Source organism: Staurois parvus, unplaced genomic scaffold (genome assembly GCF_062004578.1).
Source record: "Staurois parvus isolate SC_StPar_1 unplaced genomic scaffold, SC_StPar_1.0 ptg000132l, whole genome shotgun sequence".
Taxonomy (NCBI): domain Eukaryota; kingdom Metazoa; phylum Chordata; class Amphibia; order Anura; family Ranidae; genus Staurois; species Staurois parvus.
Window position 1 is genome coordinate 3107833 of NW_028317928.1, and position 20523 is coordinate 3128355.

The window sequence follows — 20523 nt, forward strand, 5'->3', positions numbered from 1 at the left end:
AAGCCTGGCAGTGTGGTCAGATGGGCCTTATAAATATGAAAGCCCTGGCCAGCAGGGGTTTGTTGCTGGTGCAGAGGATGGAGTGCTGAGTCAAGGATCATGAGGACTGGAGGGCTTTGCAGGTCAGGTCTATCGCCTTCCCCTGGTTCTGGAAGTCCATGGAAACTTCTAGAAGCTAGTGGGCGGAAGAGCAGAGGGTTTGTTGCTGGTGCAGAGGATGGAGTGCTGAGTTGAGGATCGTGAGGCTTGAGAAGGGACCCCAGGGCTGGGGGCTCTGCCTCCGGGCAGGAGCCGAGGAAGGAAGGAAAGGAGCAGTTTGATCAGAGGGAATTTTACCACCCTTCAGTCTCATGCAGGAGACACCCTGTATTGTAAGGGAAAGGGTGAGTACATATGCTTACCACCCAAAGCCTATAGGGTCAAAGAAGCCAGGTGCAATACCCAGCTAGCCATCTGGGAGGGACAGCTACTGCCAACCTTCACCCCCTGCTTGGGATAATCTTGTGCTAATGTGCCGGAGCGGGGATCAGTATTGGAAGTGCTTTTTTCATACTGTGCTCTGTCGAAAGTAATTTAGTACAGTCTGGAGTTTGTGCTAAGAAGGCAGTTTAGTCATGGTGGACCTCAAAGTGTTCTACACCTCTTCACTCCCAGGGCCTTCAAAGAAGAAGGCAGCGAGATGCAACAACCAGCATGCTTTCATGGGGACAGTGTCACAGCAAACCTAGATCCATTGCTCTGGGGAACTTCAAAAAGCAGCCAGGTGGGCTGCCATTTTCTTGCAAAGTGTTGGGACTTTGTGAGTCTCATTCAGGGGACATAGAGCTCCTAAAAGAGGAACCTTTGCTACTGATCTTCTAGAGATGGTTTATTCTGGAGGGATTACATTCCATAATATGTATTTTTGTGTACATAGAGAAGGAAGATTGTCCTCAAGTTGTTCTTTCAAGCCAAGTTGGGCACCCCATAATCCCTTATCCCCACCCAAACTGTTTTCCCCTCTATAAAACAACAAAAACAAGACCATGGTCTGTATTGTATTGTAGTATTGACTACGTGTGCCTGCTGAAAATGTGTGTTGCCTGGCTGTGCAGGAATAGGGGGACCCAAAGTCCAGCCAGTCCTGTGGGGGGGTAGCGCTACATGATTATTATTATGACATCCATGTTTATGTTAAAATGACAAAGTGGTCTTCAGTTCAGAAAAGCAGTGGCCATTTTTGTGTAGTCCAGTTGAAAATAATACATATATTAAGCAAAAGTAAAATTTTACTTTTTCTGCAACACATTTGGAGTTATTCTCCCTGCATTGATACATTTGTTTTAAAAAAATTATAATAAAAAGTAAATCTATAGATATGCTCAATTGTCCTTAGTGAAGAAGTGTTGGTGGCCATTTTGTTGTAGCCCAGAACTGGTTTTCTAACGGTGTGAGAATCCTCTTGGTGGGGGTGTGAGTGTGAAGAGTGTGTGCCCAGTGAGGAGGAGGTAATAATGTATTTTTATTATGAGAGAAGGGGGTCCCAGCACTGTGTATGGACTGGATGGGGGGGTCATGTCACCTCCATACATCCTCATCTTCCTGCCACTCCTCTGATGTGTAGAACATTGGATGGGGGGCTCCACTGGGACTGATGGTGGGCTCTGGATTTGTAGAACATTAGAGGGGGCTCTGTTGGGGCTGGGGGTGATAGTGGTGGGGACATATTTTGGGAACTTGTGCTCCCAAGACTTAGGAAGTAAATTTGCTGCATTATTTCTTGGGGCTCAGGTTCCATCCTCTGGCCATAGTGATGAAGATGCAAAAAGCGAAATCTAACACATTCTATGCAAAACCCCAAAAATGGACTGGATACAATTATTGGCACAAATAAGTGAAATCAATGGCTTCCTGTAACCATTAATGAGTTACTTCCACCTCTCTACTGGAATTTTGGAGCGCTTTTCTTTCACCAACTGCTCCAGGTCTCTCTGATTGGAAGGGTTCCATTTCTCAACTGCTGTTTTGAGATCTGTCCACAGGAGCTCTATGGGATTGAGATCAGGACTCATTACTGGCCAGTTCAGTCCTCTCCAGTGCTTTGTCTGAAACCATTTCTGGGGGCTTTTTGACGTGTGCTTTGAGTCATTGTCCTGCTTTAAGATCCATGACCTCTGACATTGGAGACCCAACTTTCTGACACCGGGCCCTACATTGCACCCCAGAATTCTTTGGTAGTCAGATCTCATAATGCCATGCACATGGCCAAGACATGCAGTGCCTGAAGCAGCAAAGCAACCCCAAAATCTCAGTGACCCCCCCACCATGTGTGACTGGAGGGACTGGATTCTTTAATTCAAAAGGCCTCATTGCTTTTTATGAAAACAGTAGAATGATGGGCTTTACCAAAAAGCTGCCATTTTGTTTCGTCTGTCCACAGCACATTCTTCCAAAAGGATTTTGGCTTTCTCGGGTGAATTTTGGCAAACTCCAATCTGGCTTTTTTATGTTTCTGTGTCAGCAGGGGAGTCCTCCTGGGTCTTCCACCATAGCGTCCCTTTTCATTCAGATGGTGACATATAGTGCGAGCGGACACAGTTGTACCCTGTGCCTGAAGGTCAGCTTGAATTTTTCTGGAAGTTGATGGAGATTCTTTAGCCACCATTCCAACAATCCTTTGTTGCAATCTTTGATATATTTTACTCTTTCCTCCACGTCCAGGGAGATTAGTTACAGTGCCATGGGCTGTAAACTTCCTGACAATGTTGCGCACAGTGGACACAGGAACATTAAGATCTCTAGAGATGGACTTGTAACCTTGAGTTGTCTATGCTTTTCCACAATTTTTGTTCTCAAATCCTCAGACAATTCTTTGCTTCTTTTTCTCTTCTCCATGCTCCATGTGGCACACTGGGTCCAGTCCATTTTTGGGGTTTTACGTGGAATGTGTCAGATTTGGCTTTTTGTTTCTCCACTTTTTTGTGCCATACCAATACAAACAAAAGAAATAAACAGGAGAATGCCGAAACATTTGTAATTACAACAATTTTATGGGCAAGGTGGTGCATTATCTGACAGAAATGGAGGGGTGCCAATATTTTTAGCCATGACTGTATTGTCAGGGTGGTAGAACAAATGGACGCGCAGGCACAGGGAAGCCATTCGACAGACTTCAAAAAGCGGCAAATTCTATACATTAGATTCCTCGCTGTCTTGAAAACACTACTATATCCTCACTCACTTGAGTACCAGCCTGTAATCCCCCAGCATTGTCAGGCCATTTTTCAGTTTTCAGTGCTGTGATTGTTTGACTGACAATACTTTGTAACATAACACTGGACCCAAGGGGGGCAAGAAAAGATTAACAGAAAAATGATCCCGGTGTCACTACAACAGACTGAATAAATGTGCAGCTCGTAATCAATTCATTTTGTCCCCATTTACAAGAACTTCATCGCTCTCTCCCCTGTTGGAAGGGGAAGGATCAACACTGTAAACAGTACCATGTGATTGCTGTGATGGCCGATCACAATAATTATACGATATCCGCCCCCTAGAATCGGCTGGATACAGTGTCTCTGTGTACTTAACCAACTAATGACAGCTCGTTACACAACAACTACCATGTGTATCTGTTGCTTGATGACTATTTATCCAGTGCCATTATGAATGGCAGACATGTGCATTTCGTTTTGGTTCATTTATTGGATGAAAATTTATGGATGTATTGGATGTATACAAATCTCCGAATGGACATAGTAACGAATGTCAATGAATGGGGGAAAAAAAAGTTATAACGAAATTAATGAATTCATCTGTTTCATCCGGATGACATCACATGATGCAATTGTAGTTCAGGCTCATGGGGAAATGAATTACATTTTCAAATTTATTTGATAATTTCGATTCGGATAACAAATGGATCCGAATTTCCTTCCATTCGTCAATTCAGATGCGCATGACGCCAGTCGATATTGTCCAATCAGCTAATGGCATTTCTCATGGTGGGTTGGACAAGCATCCGAAAATATTGAATCCTTCTGATTCTAATACATCTGATTTAATAATATATCAAATATATAGCAATCTTGCGGAAAAACTACAAAATTGTTTTTAATCCACCTGGACCAACAAATATACAAAACAAATACCGAAGATACGAAACGAATTGGGTGAATATGACGAAACGAAATTTTTCAATTAACGAATGCATCTGAAATTAAAATATCTGGCTTGTCTAATGAATGGGTCGCCAATGCGCCACTTAAAGACAAACCCTGGTAAAAAAAAGGGGTTCAACTGCATTCATAGCTAAATTTTTCTTTAGTTTTGTTTAGACTAGAGAAGGATTAAACCTTTGTGTTCCAATAGGAAGTAAGAAGAAATCCTCTTTTAGTTGTCAGTGAAACAGCTGGCACCACAGAAGGATTTTCCATCACTTTTTTCCCTGGTGTTGGGGGGATGTCACATACTGGCAAAAAAGCTGGCCATACAATGTGTGAATTTCATCAGGTTCCTGGGGAACAGGCTGAAATTCACTCAACTGGTGTGCCTGCCAGTCCCACTCCATTCAACAAAAGTTGACTTTTTTCAAAGCAACCTGCTGGTAAATTTTCTTTGGAACAGTGACTGCATCCAATCAGATGCAATCACTGTCTGGGTATTTTATCAGGCAGCAGGGCCAAATGTCACAATACAATAGCCACAGCAGGACATTTGTTCATCCATGCTATGTACTGTGGATGGAGGAATCTGTTCATTCAATCATTCAGCCACAAAAAAAAACTATTCGTGTACGGCTAGCTGAAGAATACCAAGCCATAGGGATTTGTCCAGATATAAAATGTATCTACCACAACCTATTTACCTATCACAATCCCCAAAACCCATTGGCTTTCTTGATAGACCTGTTTATTATGACATACAAATTTAAATTTATATTTGGACCAAACCCAAAACCTATTGCTTGGCTCTTTGCAACATTTCTCTTCCCACAGGTCAACTCTCTCAGGAACCCTATACGAGATCCAATGGGCAATAGAGAGCTGCCACACTATAACAATCATTCAGCAGAGTCAGACCTTGTGTCTAGTCTTCCTCAGAGGTTTTAACTCTTTATTATTCCATTCAAAACTACATTCTAAATTTAGATCAGAGCTTCTAAACCAGGGTTCTGTGGAATGCTGGAGTTCCACCATAGCGGCCTTTCTCAACCTTTTCAATGTAGAGCAACCCTTGAAATAACTTTTCAGTCTCAGAGAACCCCTGCTAAAAATTACTATATCTACAACTCAATATACATTAGTGTGATGGTCGGTGGAAAGAATGCTTCTTACACTGGTGGTCATTGGGAAGAATTAACCCCTTACAGATAGCTAAAAAAGATGAATGGTGTCAGTGGGAACTTATCTGAGAGGCAGAAATTGCTCATTGCTCAAGGAACCTCTAGCAACCTCTGGAGGAACCCTGGTTGAGAAACCCTGCTCCAGAGGTTGCTTGAGCAATGAGTAATTTTTGCCTATTAGACACAATGGGGTATATTTACTAAAGCTGGAGAGTCCAAAATCAGACTCCCTTCTGCATAGAAACCAATCAGCTTCTAACCTCAGCTTGTTCAATGAAGCTTTGGCAATGAAACCTGGAAGCTGATTGGTTTATATGCAGAAGGGAGTCTGATTTTGGACTCTCCAGCTTTAGTAAATAAACCCCAATGAGTTCCCACTGACACCACTGATCTTTTTTTTTTTTTTAGCTATCTGTAAGTTGGTAATTCTTCCCAATGTCATCAAGTGTAAGGAGCATTCCTCCTAATGACCATCACTCTAATGCACGGGTGTCAAACTGGCGGTCTTCCAGCTGTTGCCAAACTACAAGTCCCATGAGGCATTGCAAGATTGACAGTTACAAGCATGCCTTCCAAGGGCAGAGGCATGATGGGAGTTGTAGTTTTGCAATAGCTGAAGGGCCGCCAGTTTTACATCCCTGCTCTAATGTATCAGAAGTTGGATATATAGTCAATGAGATGGGAAAATTATTTCAAGGGTTCCTCTGTGTTGAAGAGATTGAGAAAGGCTGTTTTTGATAAACTCTCAGAAGGATTAATCAGGTTCCCGTTAATGAGTTAGTTCACCTAAAATCAATATTTCCATGACAGTCCCTTATGTCTCCCAGGAACCCTATTGGTGAGATTCTCCTGCTGAGATCCTGGCTCTGCACACTGGCTGTATCCATTACGAGGAACTCCCATCATCTCTGCAAATATTTTTCTCAATTATGGTGAATGTAACAGGAAACTCTGGAACACAGAAAGGTGTGCAGAAACTGGGAATTACAGCAGGGAGATCTTTCTGAAGGAGTATCCAAGACATAAAATAACCCAAGAGCTGACTTAGTCCACCAGGCTTCACCTATAAATTAACACTTTTAGGTGAACCAACCCTAAAAAAATGCTTAATGCTTAAGAATATGCACCATAATGATTATCAGTATACATCTGGCTATAGACACAAGAAAAAGTTGGAATTAGTTTTTTTACTGTCAGCAAAGCAGACTCCCTTTCCCCTGCCTGATTGCACTTGAAGGAAAGACTGACTGGACAGCTATTGGGTATATTTTAGATTCTCGGCTTTGTAAATAAACATGACATATTTGTTTTCTTCTAAATTTATTTCAGTTCAACACTCTTCCTTTATATAAAGACCAGACTCAAATGTACAGAGAAGTGGAAGTGTTTAGAGGATCACAAGGATCTGTAAAAGGACATTATGATGAAGTACCAGCCGCCCTTCACATCTCCGGGTAAGAGGAGACTTTAATTTCTTGTAGAGGGGAGAAGAGTATTGAAGATCCACCTATATAGGCACATTCTCTGATATAAAGACATATAAACAATGTATTCAGTCAGTGTGTGTGTTTCCTACAGATAGATCCAGTAATGGGAACCCACCAGAGAGATGTCCCTGTCCTCTGTATTCCTGGGACTCCACACAGGAACATCAGGAGATCCCTCAAGGACAACCTCAGATCCCTCAGGACGACCAGGTAGATAGAACTGAGCAACCTAATAGCATCCCTCAGGAACATCATGAGATCCCTCAGGGTGATCAGGTAGATGGAACTGAGGGTTTTAACTAAAACTTGTGTTCTGCGGTTTCATTATAAACCTGACATAATACCTGGAATAAACCCTCCACATCACAATTGTCAATGCTTGTGACAGACAGATTCATGTACCTATTTGAAACAGGTACATGAATCTGTAGCGTGGAAGCCCCGATAAATCTGGCCTGTCTATATGCCAACTTTTAGTTAGTCTTAATAAACTAAATTTTTTTAACTATGAACTGGAGGTAATTGATTTTGAATTTGCAGCCATAACTATATCAAAACAATTGATGGGTAATCATTTTTACCCATTAGTGGGTCATTAATGAGTAGTCATGGGCACCTCACCCCTTCACATATCAAGATCCACACATTCATTAGCAGTGGGACTTTGAAGGTGCCAAATACAGTATACATCACACATTAATAATCCCATAAATATATATATTTTTTAGTATATTAAACAGACTCTTTGTTTTTATAAAATCCAAATCCAAGAAAAGTGTGGTTATTGTTTGTTGAATTTCCCTATTCTGTCTTATCTAGGGTGAAGACCTAATTGTTATTAAAGTCGAAGATGTTAAAGAGTCGTATTTTAAGGGTGATAAGCTGTGTAAGGACAAGGTGGCTCCTCCAGAGATCAGCACAGGTGAGTAATAAATACATAGGAGACCCATATACAATATATGCATAGTTAACCTTTTGTAGAGTTATTCACTTTCAGGTCATTACAGAGGATTTACCCTCCAAATACAGAAAGGCTTCTACTCAGAAAGAGCTGAAAATATAGAATAGACTCAAGAACTAGTTCTGGTCAGCTCGATACATTGTTTTTAAAAAGAGCTGGATACATTCCTAAATGCACAAAATATAGTTATATAGTTACAGAACTGGATATTATAGGTAATAACACTAGGGATAGTTGATACAGGGAATATTTCATTGTCTCCTGAGGGATCAGGAAGGATTTTTTTCCTTTTCTGGAGCAGCTTGGACCATGCTAAAGCATGGGGGGGGGGGGTTGCCTTCCTATGGATCAACTGTGGGTATAGGATAGTGTATATGGAGGTTTTCCATTTTTGGCTCAACTAGATGGACGTATGTCTTTTTTTTCAACCAAACTATCTATGTCAGGGCTCAAAATTTCAAGTCCTGAGCTACCAGCCAGGTCTTAAGAGTTACTCACCACCAGTTTCCCCACCCAACCCCTACCCTGCCCTGCCCCTAATTCCTCCCCTAAACTCTCCCTTGTAAAATATCTCATGAAATTACACTGTTAAATGTTTTATGCAGAATAAAGTTACAAAAATAAATATTAGCAACAACAACTTTGACAATATTGACATAAAGCAATGTAAAATCTCTCTTCCAGTGTCATCTCCTCCATCCCATGTCCTTCTCTTCCAGTGTCATCTCCTCCATCCCATGTACTTCTCTTCCAGTGTCATCGCCTCCATCCCATGTCCTTCTCTTCCAGTGTCATCTCCTCCATCCCATGTCCTTCTCTTCCAGTGTCATCGCCTCCATCCCATGTCCTTCTCTTCCAGTGTCATCTTCTCCATCCCATGTCCTTCTCTTCCAGTGTCATCTCCTCCATCCCATGTCCTTCTCTTCCAGTGTCATCGCCTCCATATCATGTCCTTCTCTTCCAGTGTCATCTCCTCCATCCCATGTCCTTCTCTTCCAGTGTCATCGCCTCCATCCCATGTCCTTTTCTTCCAGTGTCATCTCCTCCATCCCATATCCTACTCCTCCAGTCCCATCTCCTGTCTCCTACGTCCTCCTCCAGTACCATCTCCTCCATCCCATGTCCTCCTCCAGTCTCATCTCCTCCAACCCATGTCCTCCTCCAGTCCCCCACTGTCAGACCCTACCCCCCAATTACTGCCCTCTTCCCCCACTGACAGACCCCTCATGGCCTCACTGATAATGGTACAGGGTGCACAGCAAGATAGAAGGCAAGGTAAGACACACAGCATGGCACACAGCATGGTACACAGCAGGGTATGGGATACACAGCAGGGTACAGGGAACACAGCAGGGCACAGGGGACACAGCAGGGCACAGGGTACACAGCAGGGTACAGGGCACACAGCAGGGTACAGGGCACACAGCAGAGTCCACAGCAGGGCACAGGGCACGCATCAGGGTACAGGGCACACAGCAGGGCACACAGAAAGGTACAGGTTACACAGCAGGGCACAGGGAACACAGCAGGGCACAGGGGACACAGCAGGGTACAGGGTACACAGCAGGGTACAGGGCACACAGCAGGGTTCAGGGCACACAGCAGGGTACAGGGCACACAGCAGGGCACGGGGCACACAGAAAGGTACAGGGTACACAGCAGGGTACAGGGCACACAGCAGCTTCAAGATGAGGGATGTCAGACAGCGGAGCCAGAACGGCGTGTTTTTCTTGGCAGGGAAGCGGAGAGGGGGAGGGGCTTTGGCTTGTCTCTCTATTGGCTGAGGCTCCACCTTCTCCTACCAAGAGAGAGGGGCCGTCCCATCAGAGGGCTGCGCAATTACAGCTCACCACGACCAGAGCTCAACCCCCCTACCCGCCTGCAGAGTGCGAGAGAAATTCAAGCCATCCCCAGAGTCAAACACAGTGACTCGCCCGCCAAGGTATTTCCACTCGCCAAATGTGAGCAGGCGAGTGGAAATTTTGAGGGTTGACCTGTGTAACTCTGTAATAAACATTAAAATTTCTTCTTCTCCACCGTCTTCTGTCAGTAGACGGTAATGGGGAGACAGTATGTGCCCAGTGGGGGAGTCATAAGCTATCAGTCTCTATTAGACTCCGGCTCCCCTCTTCACATCATGTCATTGTGTATTACGAGCTAAGAGACATGACCAGCCTCCCCCCACACACACCGTCTGGGGTCATCACATCTCAGTACAGGGGGCTTTAAGCAAGCCATAGATAATTCAAATTTCTTTCTTGCAATCACGGGCTGCAGGAAAGAAAATCGCTTGATTTCCCCCATCAACACAGTTAGTGTTGATGGGGGAATCCCTGTCCAGGCGCTATTGTGTTCTGCCGGTGGGGGGATGCAGGGAGCTTTCCCTGCTGGCAGAACACAATGATCACTGCTAGCTGCTATAACCGCTGGCAGTAATCACATGCAAAAAATTCAACAGGCAGGCTGTACTGAAGTCGATCGATGGACCGGCCATGCTGAACTGAATCTATGGTCAGCTTAATCCTCTTCTTTATTCACAGACCCTGGAGACACCAAAGACACTCCGAGAGCGGTCACAGCTGAGGAGGAGAAAAAGGGATATGTGAGAATTAAAGAGGAAGAAATTCCTGTAGAGGTCAGCACAGGTGAGGAATAAACTCTCAACTATAGAAAATAGACCTTAGAATTTTTTTTCTTTGATCCATCTATGGCCAGTTCAAAACACACTTTTCTAGAACTTGTCTATATAACTATATATACACTTGATTTAGATGGATCCAGTAACAGAAATCCCCTGGAGAGATGTCCCCATCCTCTGTATTCCTGGAACTCCACACAGGAACATCAGGAGATCCCTCAGGAACAACCTCAGATCCCTCAGGATGACCAGGTAGATAGAACTGAGCAACCTAATAGCATCCCTCAGGAACATTGTGAGATCCCTCAGGATGATCAGGTAGATGAAACTGCGGTTCTTAATAAAACTTGTGCTCTGCGGTTTCATTATAACATCAAAAGATAAGTCAGGAACATCCTCAGATCCCTTAGGACGACCAGGTAGATAGAACTGAGCAACCTAATAGCATCCCTCAGGAACATCATGAGATCCCTCAGGATGATCAGGTAGATGGAACTGAGGGTCTTAATTAAGACTTGTGCTCTGCATCAGGAGATACCTCAGGAACGAACTCAGATCCCTCAGGACGACCAGATAGATAGAACTGAGCATCCTTATAGCATCCCACAGGAACATCATGAGATCCCTCAGGAGGATCAGGTAGAGGAAACTGATGGTCACAGACAGGGAGAAATTAGCACAGATTTCTATTCTATATCTGGGGGCATAGCCTTTCAGGGAATCAACATATTGTGTTTTTTGCGGAGGGCGTACATGCCTAAATACTGGTTTGTTTGTGCAGAAGACTGTTTAAAGCAAATCTATTAATTGACCCATATAAAGGACAAAAAGTCAAGTGGACAGCAGCAGTCATTTATTGAACTCCCAGGACTGTATGTACTTGCACTGTTACTCTACTTGTCAGTAGAGAACAGACAAGGTTATCTAGCGACCAGGGCGAAGATGCCAAACGGCACTCCCACCCCCACCCCTAACCCAAATGTATGAGCATTATGTGTCAGTAAAAATCCCCTCCCTCTCCTCCAAAAAAAGTACTAATCTTCACACCTACCATCTTAGCATAAATTTCCTTTGCAAGCCAAAATTCTTCCTAAACAAAAATTCCCCCTCTTCCAGTACAAATTCCCCCTCCCAGTTCAAATCCTGTCCCTCCCCAAACTGCACAAATCCTCTACCCCTCAAATTTCTCCTCTGAGCATAAATCCCCTCCTCCCCCTTCCAAAATGTCACTCTCTCAGCATTAATCTCCCCCAAATCTCCTCTCCTAGCACAAATCCTACCTCCCAAATCCCCCTTCCTAAAAGAAATCCACCCTCCTAGTACAAATCCTTCCTCCAAATCACCCCTTCTAGCACAATGCCCCAAATCCCCACTGTGCCCAGGGCAGCTGCCCCTCTTGCCCACCCCTTGCTCCGGCTCTGCTTGTCAGTATATTTGGACCTTTTCCTGTCACTTGTTCCTTGCTCTACCCAGATGTTTGTCTCTCTCGCTGAACTAGCGATTCCTTTATATCATTCCTAATCGGTAAAATGTACTGTTTGTGTTTCTTTTTGTATCATTCAGTGTGAAAATGTATTTGTTGTTAAAGTTGAAGTGAAAGAGGAAGCAGAAGAGATGGTTATGAGCCACGATGGTATATGTAAGGAGGAGGAACTTTCTCCAGAGATCTGCACAGGTGAGTAATAGAATACTAAGGGCCGGTTTTCTCTGTGCCTCTTTTGCACTTTGTCGCAGTTGTGAGCTGCAGGGCAGCACGTTTTCAGAATAATGCAGCATGGATACATTTTTGTACATCCCTTCCGCAGGGCTCTTTGCAACCTTGCATGGCAGCTAAAAAAAACAGGGAAATGGCGCCTTGAATTGTAAAAACGCAAGGCACGGCCCTCCTTTCTTTGCCAGCAGCGGCGATCACTAACCACGGGGAAAACAGAATGTTTTTCTCGGCAGGTGGTGTGAACCTAATTTGGTGACCCCTCACAGATCAGCCCTCTTAACCCAAAACCTACAACCAGGGCTGCTGATAGAAACCACGGGGCCCCATACAGCCAACCTGACAGGGCCCTCCCCCTTAAAAAAACAAAACAAAACAGTTTACTAGGCTTCAGTTAGGAATGAACACAGTGAGTGATCAGTACTGATCACTCATTGTGTTCCTTCAGAAAACAAAGGGTAACATATTTTCTGGGCCCTTCCCTCCAATCTTCATCCTTAAGGATCTTATTGTGTGCTCTCAGTTGGAAAGGAAAGGAAGGAGGGTGATGGGTGCGGCGGGAGGACAATTACTGGAACCGATCCCCTGTATGGCTCTCTCTGCAGCAGCTGCCAGCAGGAGGGAGAGGAGAAGAAGCCAGGGATTTTGGCCCACTCCTCCACACAGATATCCTCTAGATCTGTCAGGTTTGGGGGTTCTTGCTGAGCAACACGGAGTTTCAGCTCCGTCCAAAGATGTTCTATTGGATTTAGGTCTGGAGACTGGCTAGGCCACTCCAGAACCTTGATATGCTTCTTACGGTGCCACTCCTTGGTTATCCTGGCTGTGTGCTTCGGGTCGTTGTCATGTTGGAAGACCCAGCCACGAACCATCTTCAATGCTGTGACTGAGTGAAGGAGGTTGTTGCTCAAAATCTCACAATAAATGGCCCCATTCATCCTCTCCTTAATACAGTGCAGTCAGCCTGTCCCCTTCGCAGAAAAGCACCCCAAAGCATGATGTTACCACCCCCATGCTTCACAGTAGGGATGGTGTTCTTGGGAAGCAACTCATCCTTCTTTTTCCTCCAAACACGACGAGTGAAGTTTAGACCAAAATGTTCTACTTTGGTCTCATCTGACCACATGACTTTCTCCCATGCCTCCTCTGGATCATCCAGATGGTCATTGGCAAACTTCAGACGGGCCTGGACATGTGATGACTTGAGCAGGGGAACCTTCCGTGCAATTCATGATTTGAAACCATGACGGCGTAGTGTTCTACCGACAGTGACCTTTGAAACTGTGGTCCCAGCTCTCTTCATGTCATTGACCAGCTCCTCCCTTGTAGTTCCTGGCTGATTCCTCACCTTTCTTATCATCAGTGATACCCCACGAGGTGAGATCTTGCATGGAGCCCCAGTCCGAGGGAGACTGACAGTCGTATTTAGCCTCTTCCATTTTCTAACAATTGCTCCAACAGTTGATCTATTTTCACCAAGCTGCTTGGCAATTGCCCCGTAGCCCTTTCCAGCCTTGTGGAGGTCCACAATTTTGTCTCTGGTGTCTTTTGACAACTCTTCGGTCTTGCCCATGGTAGTAGTTGGCGTCTGACTGACTGTGGGGTGGACAGGTGTCTTTAAAGAGCTCAGACAGGTGCTGCTAAGTTAGATTAATGAGTGAAGTAGAGGTGGACTTTTTAAAGGCACAGTAACAGGTCTTTGAGAGCCAGAATTCTTGCTGTTTCTTAGGTGTTCAAATACTTATGTTCAGCAGTGCAAGACAAATAAATTCTTTAAAAATTATTACAATGTGATTTCCTGAATTTGTTTTTTAAATTCTGTCTCTCAGAGTGGGAATGCACCTACAATGTGAATTTCAGACCCCTCCATGATTTCTAAGTGGGAGAACTTGCAAAATCGCTGGGTGTTCAAATACTTCTGTTCCTCACTGTAACTGCTATACCCCATACCAGCGCCACGATCACCACTATATGCCAAACCAGTGCTCTATGCACCAGCATACACCATACCAGCACCCTGATCACCGCCATACCTCATACTAGTGTTCTGATCACCGCCATACCCCATACTAGCATCCTGATCACCGCCATACCCCATACCAGCGTCCTGATCACTGCCATACCCCATACCAGTGTCCTGATCACCACCATACCCCATACCATTGCCAACCTCATCCACAGATACTGCCCAAATTGCCCACTCCAATCCTCTCATGATATCTTCCTCTCTAGCTCCCTCATCGCCTCCTCCCACGCTCCAGGACTTCTCCAGAGCCTCTCCCATCCTCTGGAACTCCCTACCACAGCATGTTCAGGCAGCCCCCACCCTGTCTGCCTTTAGGCAATCTTTGAAAACTCACTTCTTCAGGGAAGCCTACCCCACCTCCACCAGCCTGTACTTGAATCACCTCCACCAGCCATCACCTTTTGTATCACCTCCCCCTTCCTTTAGATTGTAAGCTCCACGAGCCGGGCCCTCACATTCCTTCTGTACTGAAATGTATTGTAATTGTATTGTCTCCCTTATATTGTAAAGCACTGCGCAAACTGTTGGCGCTATATAAATCCTGTATAATAATAATAATAATAATACCAGTGTCCTGATCACCACCATGATACTATGGAGGGTCTGGAAATTTTAATTAGGTCCACAGTATGCAGAGGATCCTTGACGCGGGACTGTGGCTTACGCATGTATCTGCAAATGTGTGCAAACTAAAACCCTCTGTTTTTAACGCAAACTTTTTAGACTAAATTGGTTGTTTTTCAGGCTGGCTGGTAAGTGTTGCTGGGAAATCCTTTGTTTGTTTGTGATGTGTGTTGCCCTTCCATGTGCACCTTGCTTCCAAGGCTGGTTGTAGGTCGGGACAGTTGCCATTTTTTGTGCAGTTGGCTAAATTAGATGCAGGGACGCACTGGATGCCTTTGCTGTCAGTTTGGTATAGCTGGGTGTCATGTACGTCCCTGTATCTTTAAGGAGGGATGGGCTCCTCCAGGCATGCCTGCCCTTAACCTATCCATTTATACATTTATACATTTGCTCCTACTATGAAGGCTGTGGAAATTTTAGTTAGGTCCACAGTATATAGAGGACCCTTGACGTGGGACTGTGGCTTACGCATGTATCTGCATTTGCAGATACATGCGGAAGCCACAGTCCCACATTATTATTATTATACAGTATTTATATAGCGCCAATAGTTCGCTCAGTGCTGTATTAAGAGTCCTCTGATCACTTTTAGACTAAATTGGTTGTTTTGCAGGCTAGCTGGTAAGTGTTACTGTGAAATTCTTTGTTTGTTTCGATGTGTGTTGCCCTTCCATGTGCACCTTACTGCTAAGGCTGGTTGTAGGTTGGGACAGTTGCCATCTTTTGTGCTGTTGGTTAATTTGGATGCACTGGATGCCTTTGCTGTCATTTTGGTATAGCTGGGCGTCACGTGCATCCCTGTACCTTAAAGGAGGGTTTGGCTCCCCCAGGTACACCTGCCCTTAACCTATCCATTGATATATGTGCTCCTACTATGAAGGCTCTGGAAATTTTAGAGATAGGTCCACAGTAAACAAAAGACCCTTGACGGGGGACTGTGGATTATGCATGTATTTGCAAATGTGTGCAAACAAAACACTTTGTTTTTAAGGCAAACCATTAGACAGGGCCACATTGGTTGTTTTGCAGGCTGGCTGGTAAGTGTTGCTGGGAAATCCTTTGTTTGTTTGCGATGTGTGTTGCCCTTCCATGTCCACCTTGCTTCTAAGGCTGGTTCTAGGTTGGGACGGTTGCCATTTTTTGTGCAGTTGGTAAATTCTATTCTAGTCTAAAAAGTTAGATTCCAGTGTAGCCTAAAAAAAAGAAAGACAAGAAAGACATAACATTTCAGTATTTATCTCTTTCCTAAAGATAAGTATAAAACCATTCCTGCTTCCTCTCCTTGTTTTCAATTTCTCCAGGTGGACGATACCAAAGGTACACCATGCAGCATGCTTCTATTTTATCTCCTGAAGACGACGCAGAAGATGGTGACATCCCATCCAGTTCTCCAGTAGAAAACATTATTTTTCTTAATCTCCATCCTGTAGTTAACAATGGAGATGTTGCTTTGGATGCTTCATCGATTGGGGGGTGTCATTTTGATGGCCGAGCCCGTACAGGGGCTAGGATGTACCTATGTTCTGAGTGTGGTAAATGTTTTGTCTCCAGATCCAAACTGCTGGTGCACCAGACAACTCACACAGGGGAGAAGCCACATTCATGTCCTGAGTGCGGGAAATGTTTTTCCCGGAAGACGTCTCTTCTCAAACACAAGAAACTTCACACGGGGGAAAAGCCTTATATCTGTCTGGAGTGTGGGAAATGTTTTACAGAGAAGGTCAATCTTCTCACACACCAAAGAATACATACAGGAGAGAAACCGTTTTCATGTCCAGAATGTGGGAAGTCTTTTTCCCAGAGAGGAAACCTTATATCCCACCAGAGAACTCACACAGCCGAGAAACCGTACTCATGTTCTAAGTGCGGGAAGTGTTTTACGCAGAGACAAGGTCTCCGTTCCCACCAAAGGACTCATGCGGCACAGAAGCCATTCTCCTGTTCAGAATGTGGGAAAAGCTTCACCCATAGCAAGACTCTAATTTCCCACCAGAGGACTCACACGGGAGAGCGTCCGTTCTCGTGTTCTGAATGCGGGAAATGCTACACTGATAAGTCCCATCTAGCTGTACATCAGGTCATTCACATGAGCGACCGCCAGTATTCTTGCCTTGAGTGCGGCAAACGGTTTACCCGAAAAGGAAGCCTTATTTCGCACCAGAGGTCACACACGGGAGAAAAGCCATTTTCATGCACCGAGTGTAGTAAACAGTTCACGAGAAAAGCCACTCTCGTCTCGCATCTAGCTTCCCATAAATTACAAGAGAAGTCAGTCAACACGTTTTGGGGGTCCAAATTCCCCTAACGAAGGGGGGATCTTAGGCCCCTGAAACGTGTTGGCTACTTTTGTGTATTTTACCCCTGACTTTAAATTATATAAAGAAAGTTGTATCTGGACCTCTTAGCAGTGGTGTGGCGCTTCACTTTCAATTCTCTTTATGTACACTACAAGCCAGGGAGACCATGTAGAACCTCTGGGTTGTACAAGCCGCCTGCCCGGAACCAGATCATTTACATCAACATCAATACCTTAACATAATAATGCCAGTTTGGTAACCCTACAGGTCCAGTGCTAGCTTTCCACTTTCCTCAACGTATCTACAGATAGCAGTTCCTCTGGGATTCAGGTCACCACTCTCCTTGAGGGAACATTTTTCATGCTGTGTGTTGAGTAGACATATTAAGCCCAGCATGACACTGGTGATGACCATCCAAGATGTTTGGCAGATGCCTTTCATGATAGGGTGAACTGTCCTGGAACAGTAATCAATCAAGGGTCTGGTCAGGCGTGATATCTAATTCTTCCGAATATTAGCAGTCACCTGTGTCAGAACTAAACAGGCTTGGTTCAAAGATTACGAATAAAGTGAGTCCTTGAAATGCACCTTCAGCCAATTTGTCTTTCAGTTTCGGAACTAGAAAATACGGTTTGGTTGGAGTTCCAAAACATGATAAAACGGTCATTGCAGCATGTAAGGGAGTTGCAGCGCCTGACTGATCGCGGGTAACTGCTGCACCCGTTTTCAGTTCTGTATCCAGTTTAGGAGTGGGAATAACTGGCTTGAAACATTTATTATTCAAAATACTCACAGGTGACGTGGGTTGGAGACCTGTGCAATTTTGTTTTTGTAGACCCAGCCGTGACCTTTAAACTTGTATTTTGAAACCTTACCCAAAACCTAGTATAAAGACAACTATGAAACCTAGGCCCCAAAAACAAGACAAGCATAGTGCAAAGGAACACCCATATGGAAGAAAAAAATATTTGAAATATATTTTAAAAATATTCTTCCCAAATAGATTGACTAATATTTGAAATGCTACAATTTTGGCCATATTTAATTTATTTCAAAATATATTTCAATAAATTTTATATATATATATATATATATATATATATACATACACACACACATACACACACACACTGCATGTTGAAATGCTCTTTTATTACAAAATATATGAAAAATATTTTTAAAAATACATTTCAAATATACTGTATGTCTTTAAAAATACAAATCTACATTTTTGGAATGCATTTACAGATATATGTAAAATATATATGTAAAAAAAATCTGAAGAATATATTTAAAAAAATATTTTTCATATATTTTGTAATATATAAAAAAACACATTTTACCATGCAGTGTGTGTGTGTATATATATATATATATAGATATATATATATATATATATATGTGTATGTATGTATGTGTATATATATATATATATATATATATATATTTATTGAAACATATTGAATACGGCCAAAATTGTAGCGTTTCAAATATACAGTGGGGATCGAGAGTTTGGGCACCCCAGCTAAAAATTTGTATTAATGTGCATAAAGAAGCCAAGGAATGATGTAAAAATCTCCAAAAGGCATCAAATTACAGATTAGACATTCTTATAATATGTCAACAAAAGTTAGATTTTATTTCCATCATTTACACTTTCAAAATAACAGGAAACAAAAAAATGGCGTCTGCAAAAGTTTGGGCACCCTGCAGAATTTATAGCATGCACTGCCCCCTTTGCAAAGCTGAGACCTGCCAGTGTCATGGATTGTTCTCAATCATCGTCTGGGAAGACCAGGTTATGTCAGTCTCAAAGGTTTTAAATGCCCAGACTCATCTGACCTTGCCCCAACAATCAGCACCTTGGGTTCTTCTAAGCAGTCGTCTAGAAAACTGAAACTGAAAATAGTTGACGCTCACAAAGCTGGAGAAGGCTATAAGAAGATAGCAAAGCGTTTTCAGATGTCAATATCCTCTGTTTGGAATGTAATTAAGAAATGGCAGTCATCAGGAACAGTGGAAGTTAAAGCAAGATTTGGAAGACCAGGAAAAATATCAGACAGAACAGCTCGCAGGATTGTGAGAAAAACAATTCAAAACCCACGTTTGACTGCATGATCCCTCCAGAAAAATCTGGCAGACACTGGAGTTGTGGTACACTATTCCACTATAAAGAGATACTTGTACAAATATGGTCTTCATGGAAGAGTCATCAGAAGAAAACCTCTTCTACGTCCTCACCACAAAAATCATCGTTTGAACTTTGCAAATGAACATATAGACAAGCCTGATGCATTTTAGAAACAAGTTCTGTGGACCGATGAGGTTAAAATTGAACTTTTTGGCCGGAATGAGCAAAGGTACTTTTGGAGAAAAAGGGGCACAGAATTTAATGAAAAGAACCTCTGTCCAACTGTTAAGCATGGGGTTGGATCAATCATGCTTTGGGGTTGTGTTGCAGCCAGTGGCACAGGGAACATCTCACGAGTAGAAGGAAAAATGGATTCAATAAAATTTCAGCAAATTTTGGATGGTAACTTGATGCCATCTGTGAAAAAGCTGAAGTTAAAGAGAGGATGGCTTCTACAAATGGATAATGATCCTAAACACACCTCGAAATCCACGGGGGATTACATCAAGAGGCGTAAACTGAAGGTTTTGCCATGGCCTTCACAATCTCCTGACCTCAACATAATTGAAAATCTATGGATAGACCTTAAAAGAGCAGTGCGTGACAGACAGCCCAGAAATCTCAAAGAACTGGAAGACTTTTGTAAGGAAGAATGGGCAAAGATACCTCAAACAAGAATTGAAAGACTCTTGGCTGGCTACAAAAAGCGTTTACAAGCTGTGATACTTGCCAAAGGGGGCAGTACAAGATATTAACTCTGCAGGGTGCCCAAACCTTTACAGATGCCATTTTTTTGTTTTCTGTTATTTTGAAAGTGTAAATGATGGAAATAAAATCTAACTTTTGTTGACATATTATAAGAATGTCTAATCTGTAATTTGATGCCTTTTGGAGATTTTTCCATCTTTCCTTGGCTTCTTTATGCACATTAATACAAATTTTTAGCTGGGGTGCCCAAACTTTCGATCCCCACTGTATGTTAATATATTTGGGAAGAATATTTTTAAACTATATTTCAAATACCGTATTTTCCGGCATATAAGACGACTTTTTGACCCTTGAAAATCTTCTCAAAAGTCGGGGGTCGTCTTATACGCCGGTATACGGCATGCTGACACTTTTTAGGGGGGCGGTGCGGTGCCGCCGCCGCCCCTCCCCCCTTCCAACGGAAGTGAAACTAAGTACAGGGGTGGGCAGGGGCTTCTGTTTCTTACCTGGCTCCGGTCCCACGACGATCCGGTCCAGGAAGCGCGGCTGCTCCTTCCTTCAGTTCGGCCACTGGATGTTTGTGCGGCTGCTGATGGGGTGCTATTCCTCCCACTGAC

At 43.5% G+C, this 20523-nt stretch overlaps 2 protein-coding genes across 2 annotated transcripts in view; both read left to right on the plus strand.

Moving 5' to 3' along the window:
* The window catches only part of LOC149466167 (uncharacterized), a 69971-nt gene extending 52317 nt beyond the window's left edge, over positions 1-17654 (plus strand). Inside the window, exon 13 of the mRNA XM_089672709.1 lies at positions 16322-17654. Within this exon, the coding sequence (XP_089528835.1) occupies positions 16322-17075 (754 nt within the window). The 3' untranslated portion in view covers positions 17076-17654. The remainder of the gene's footprint in view (positions 1-16321) is intronic.
* On the plus strand, positions 1409-16310 carry LOC149466168 (uncharacterized). Its single transcript, XM_089672887.1, has 7 exons — positions 1409-1487; positions 6653-6777; positions 6902-7020; positions 7630-7732; positions 10312-10416; positions 10543-10661; positions 16072-16310. The coding sequence occupies exons 2-7, from the start codon at positions 6744-6746 to the stop codon at positions 16165-16167; spliced, it is 576 nt and encodes a 191-aa protein (XP_089529013.1). The 5' UTR covers positions 1409-1487; positions 6653-6743; the 3' UTR covers positions 16168-16310.
* Positions 17655-20523: the final 2869 nt, after the last annotated feature.

Coding starts and splice junctions, on each gene's coding strand:
- LOC149466168 (XM_089672887.1), top strand. CDS start 6,744: ATGATGAAGTACCAGCCGCCCTTCACATCTCCGG. Junction 7,733..10,311: donor TCCTCCAGAGATCAGCACAG/GTGAGTAATAAA, acceptor CTTTATTCACAG/ACCCTGGAGACACCAAAGAC. Junction 10,417..10,542: donor TCCTGTAGAGGTCAGCACAG/GTGAGGAATAAA, acceptor CACTTGATTTAG/ATGGATCCAGTAACAGAAAT.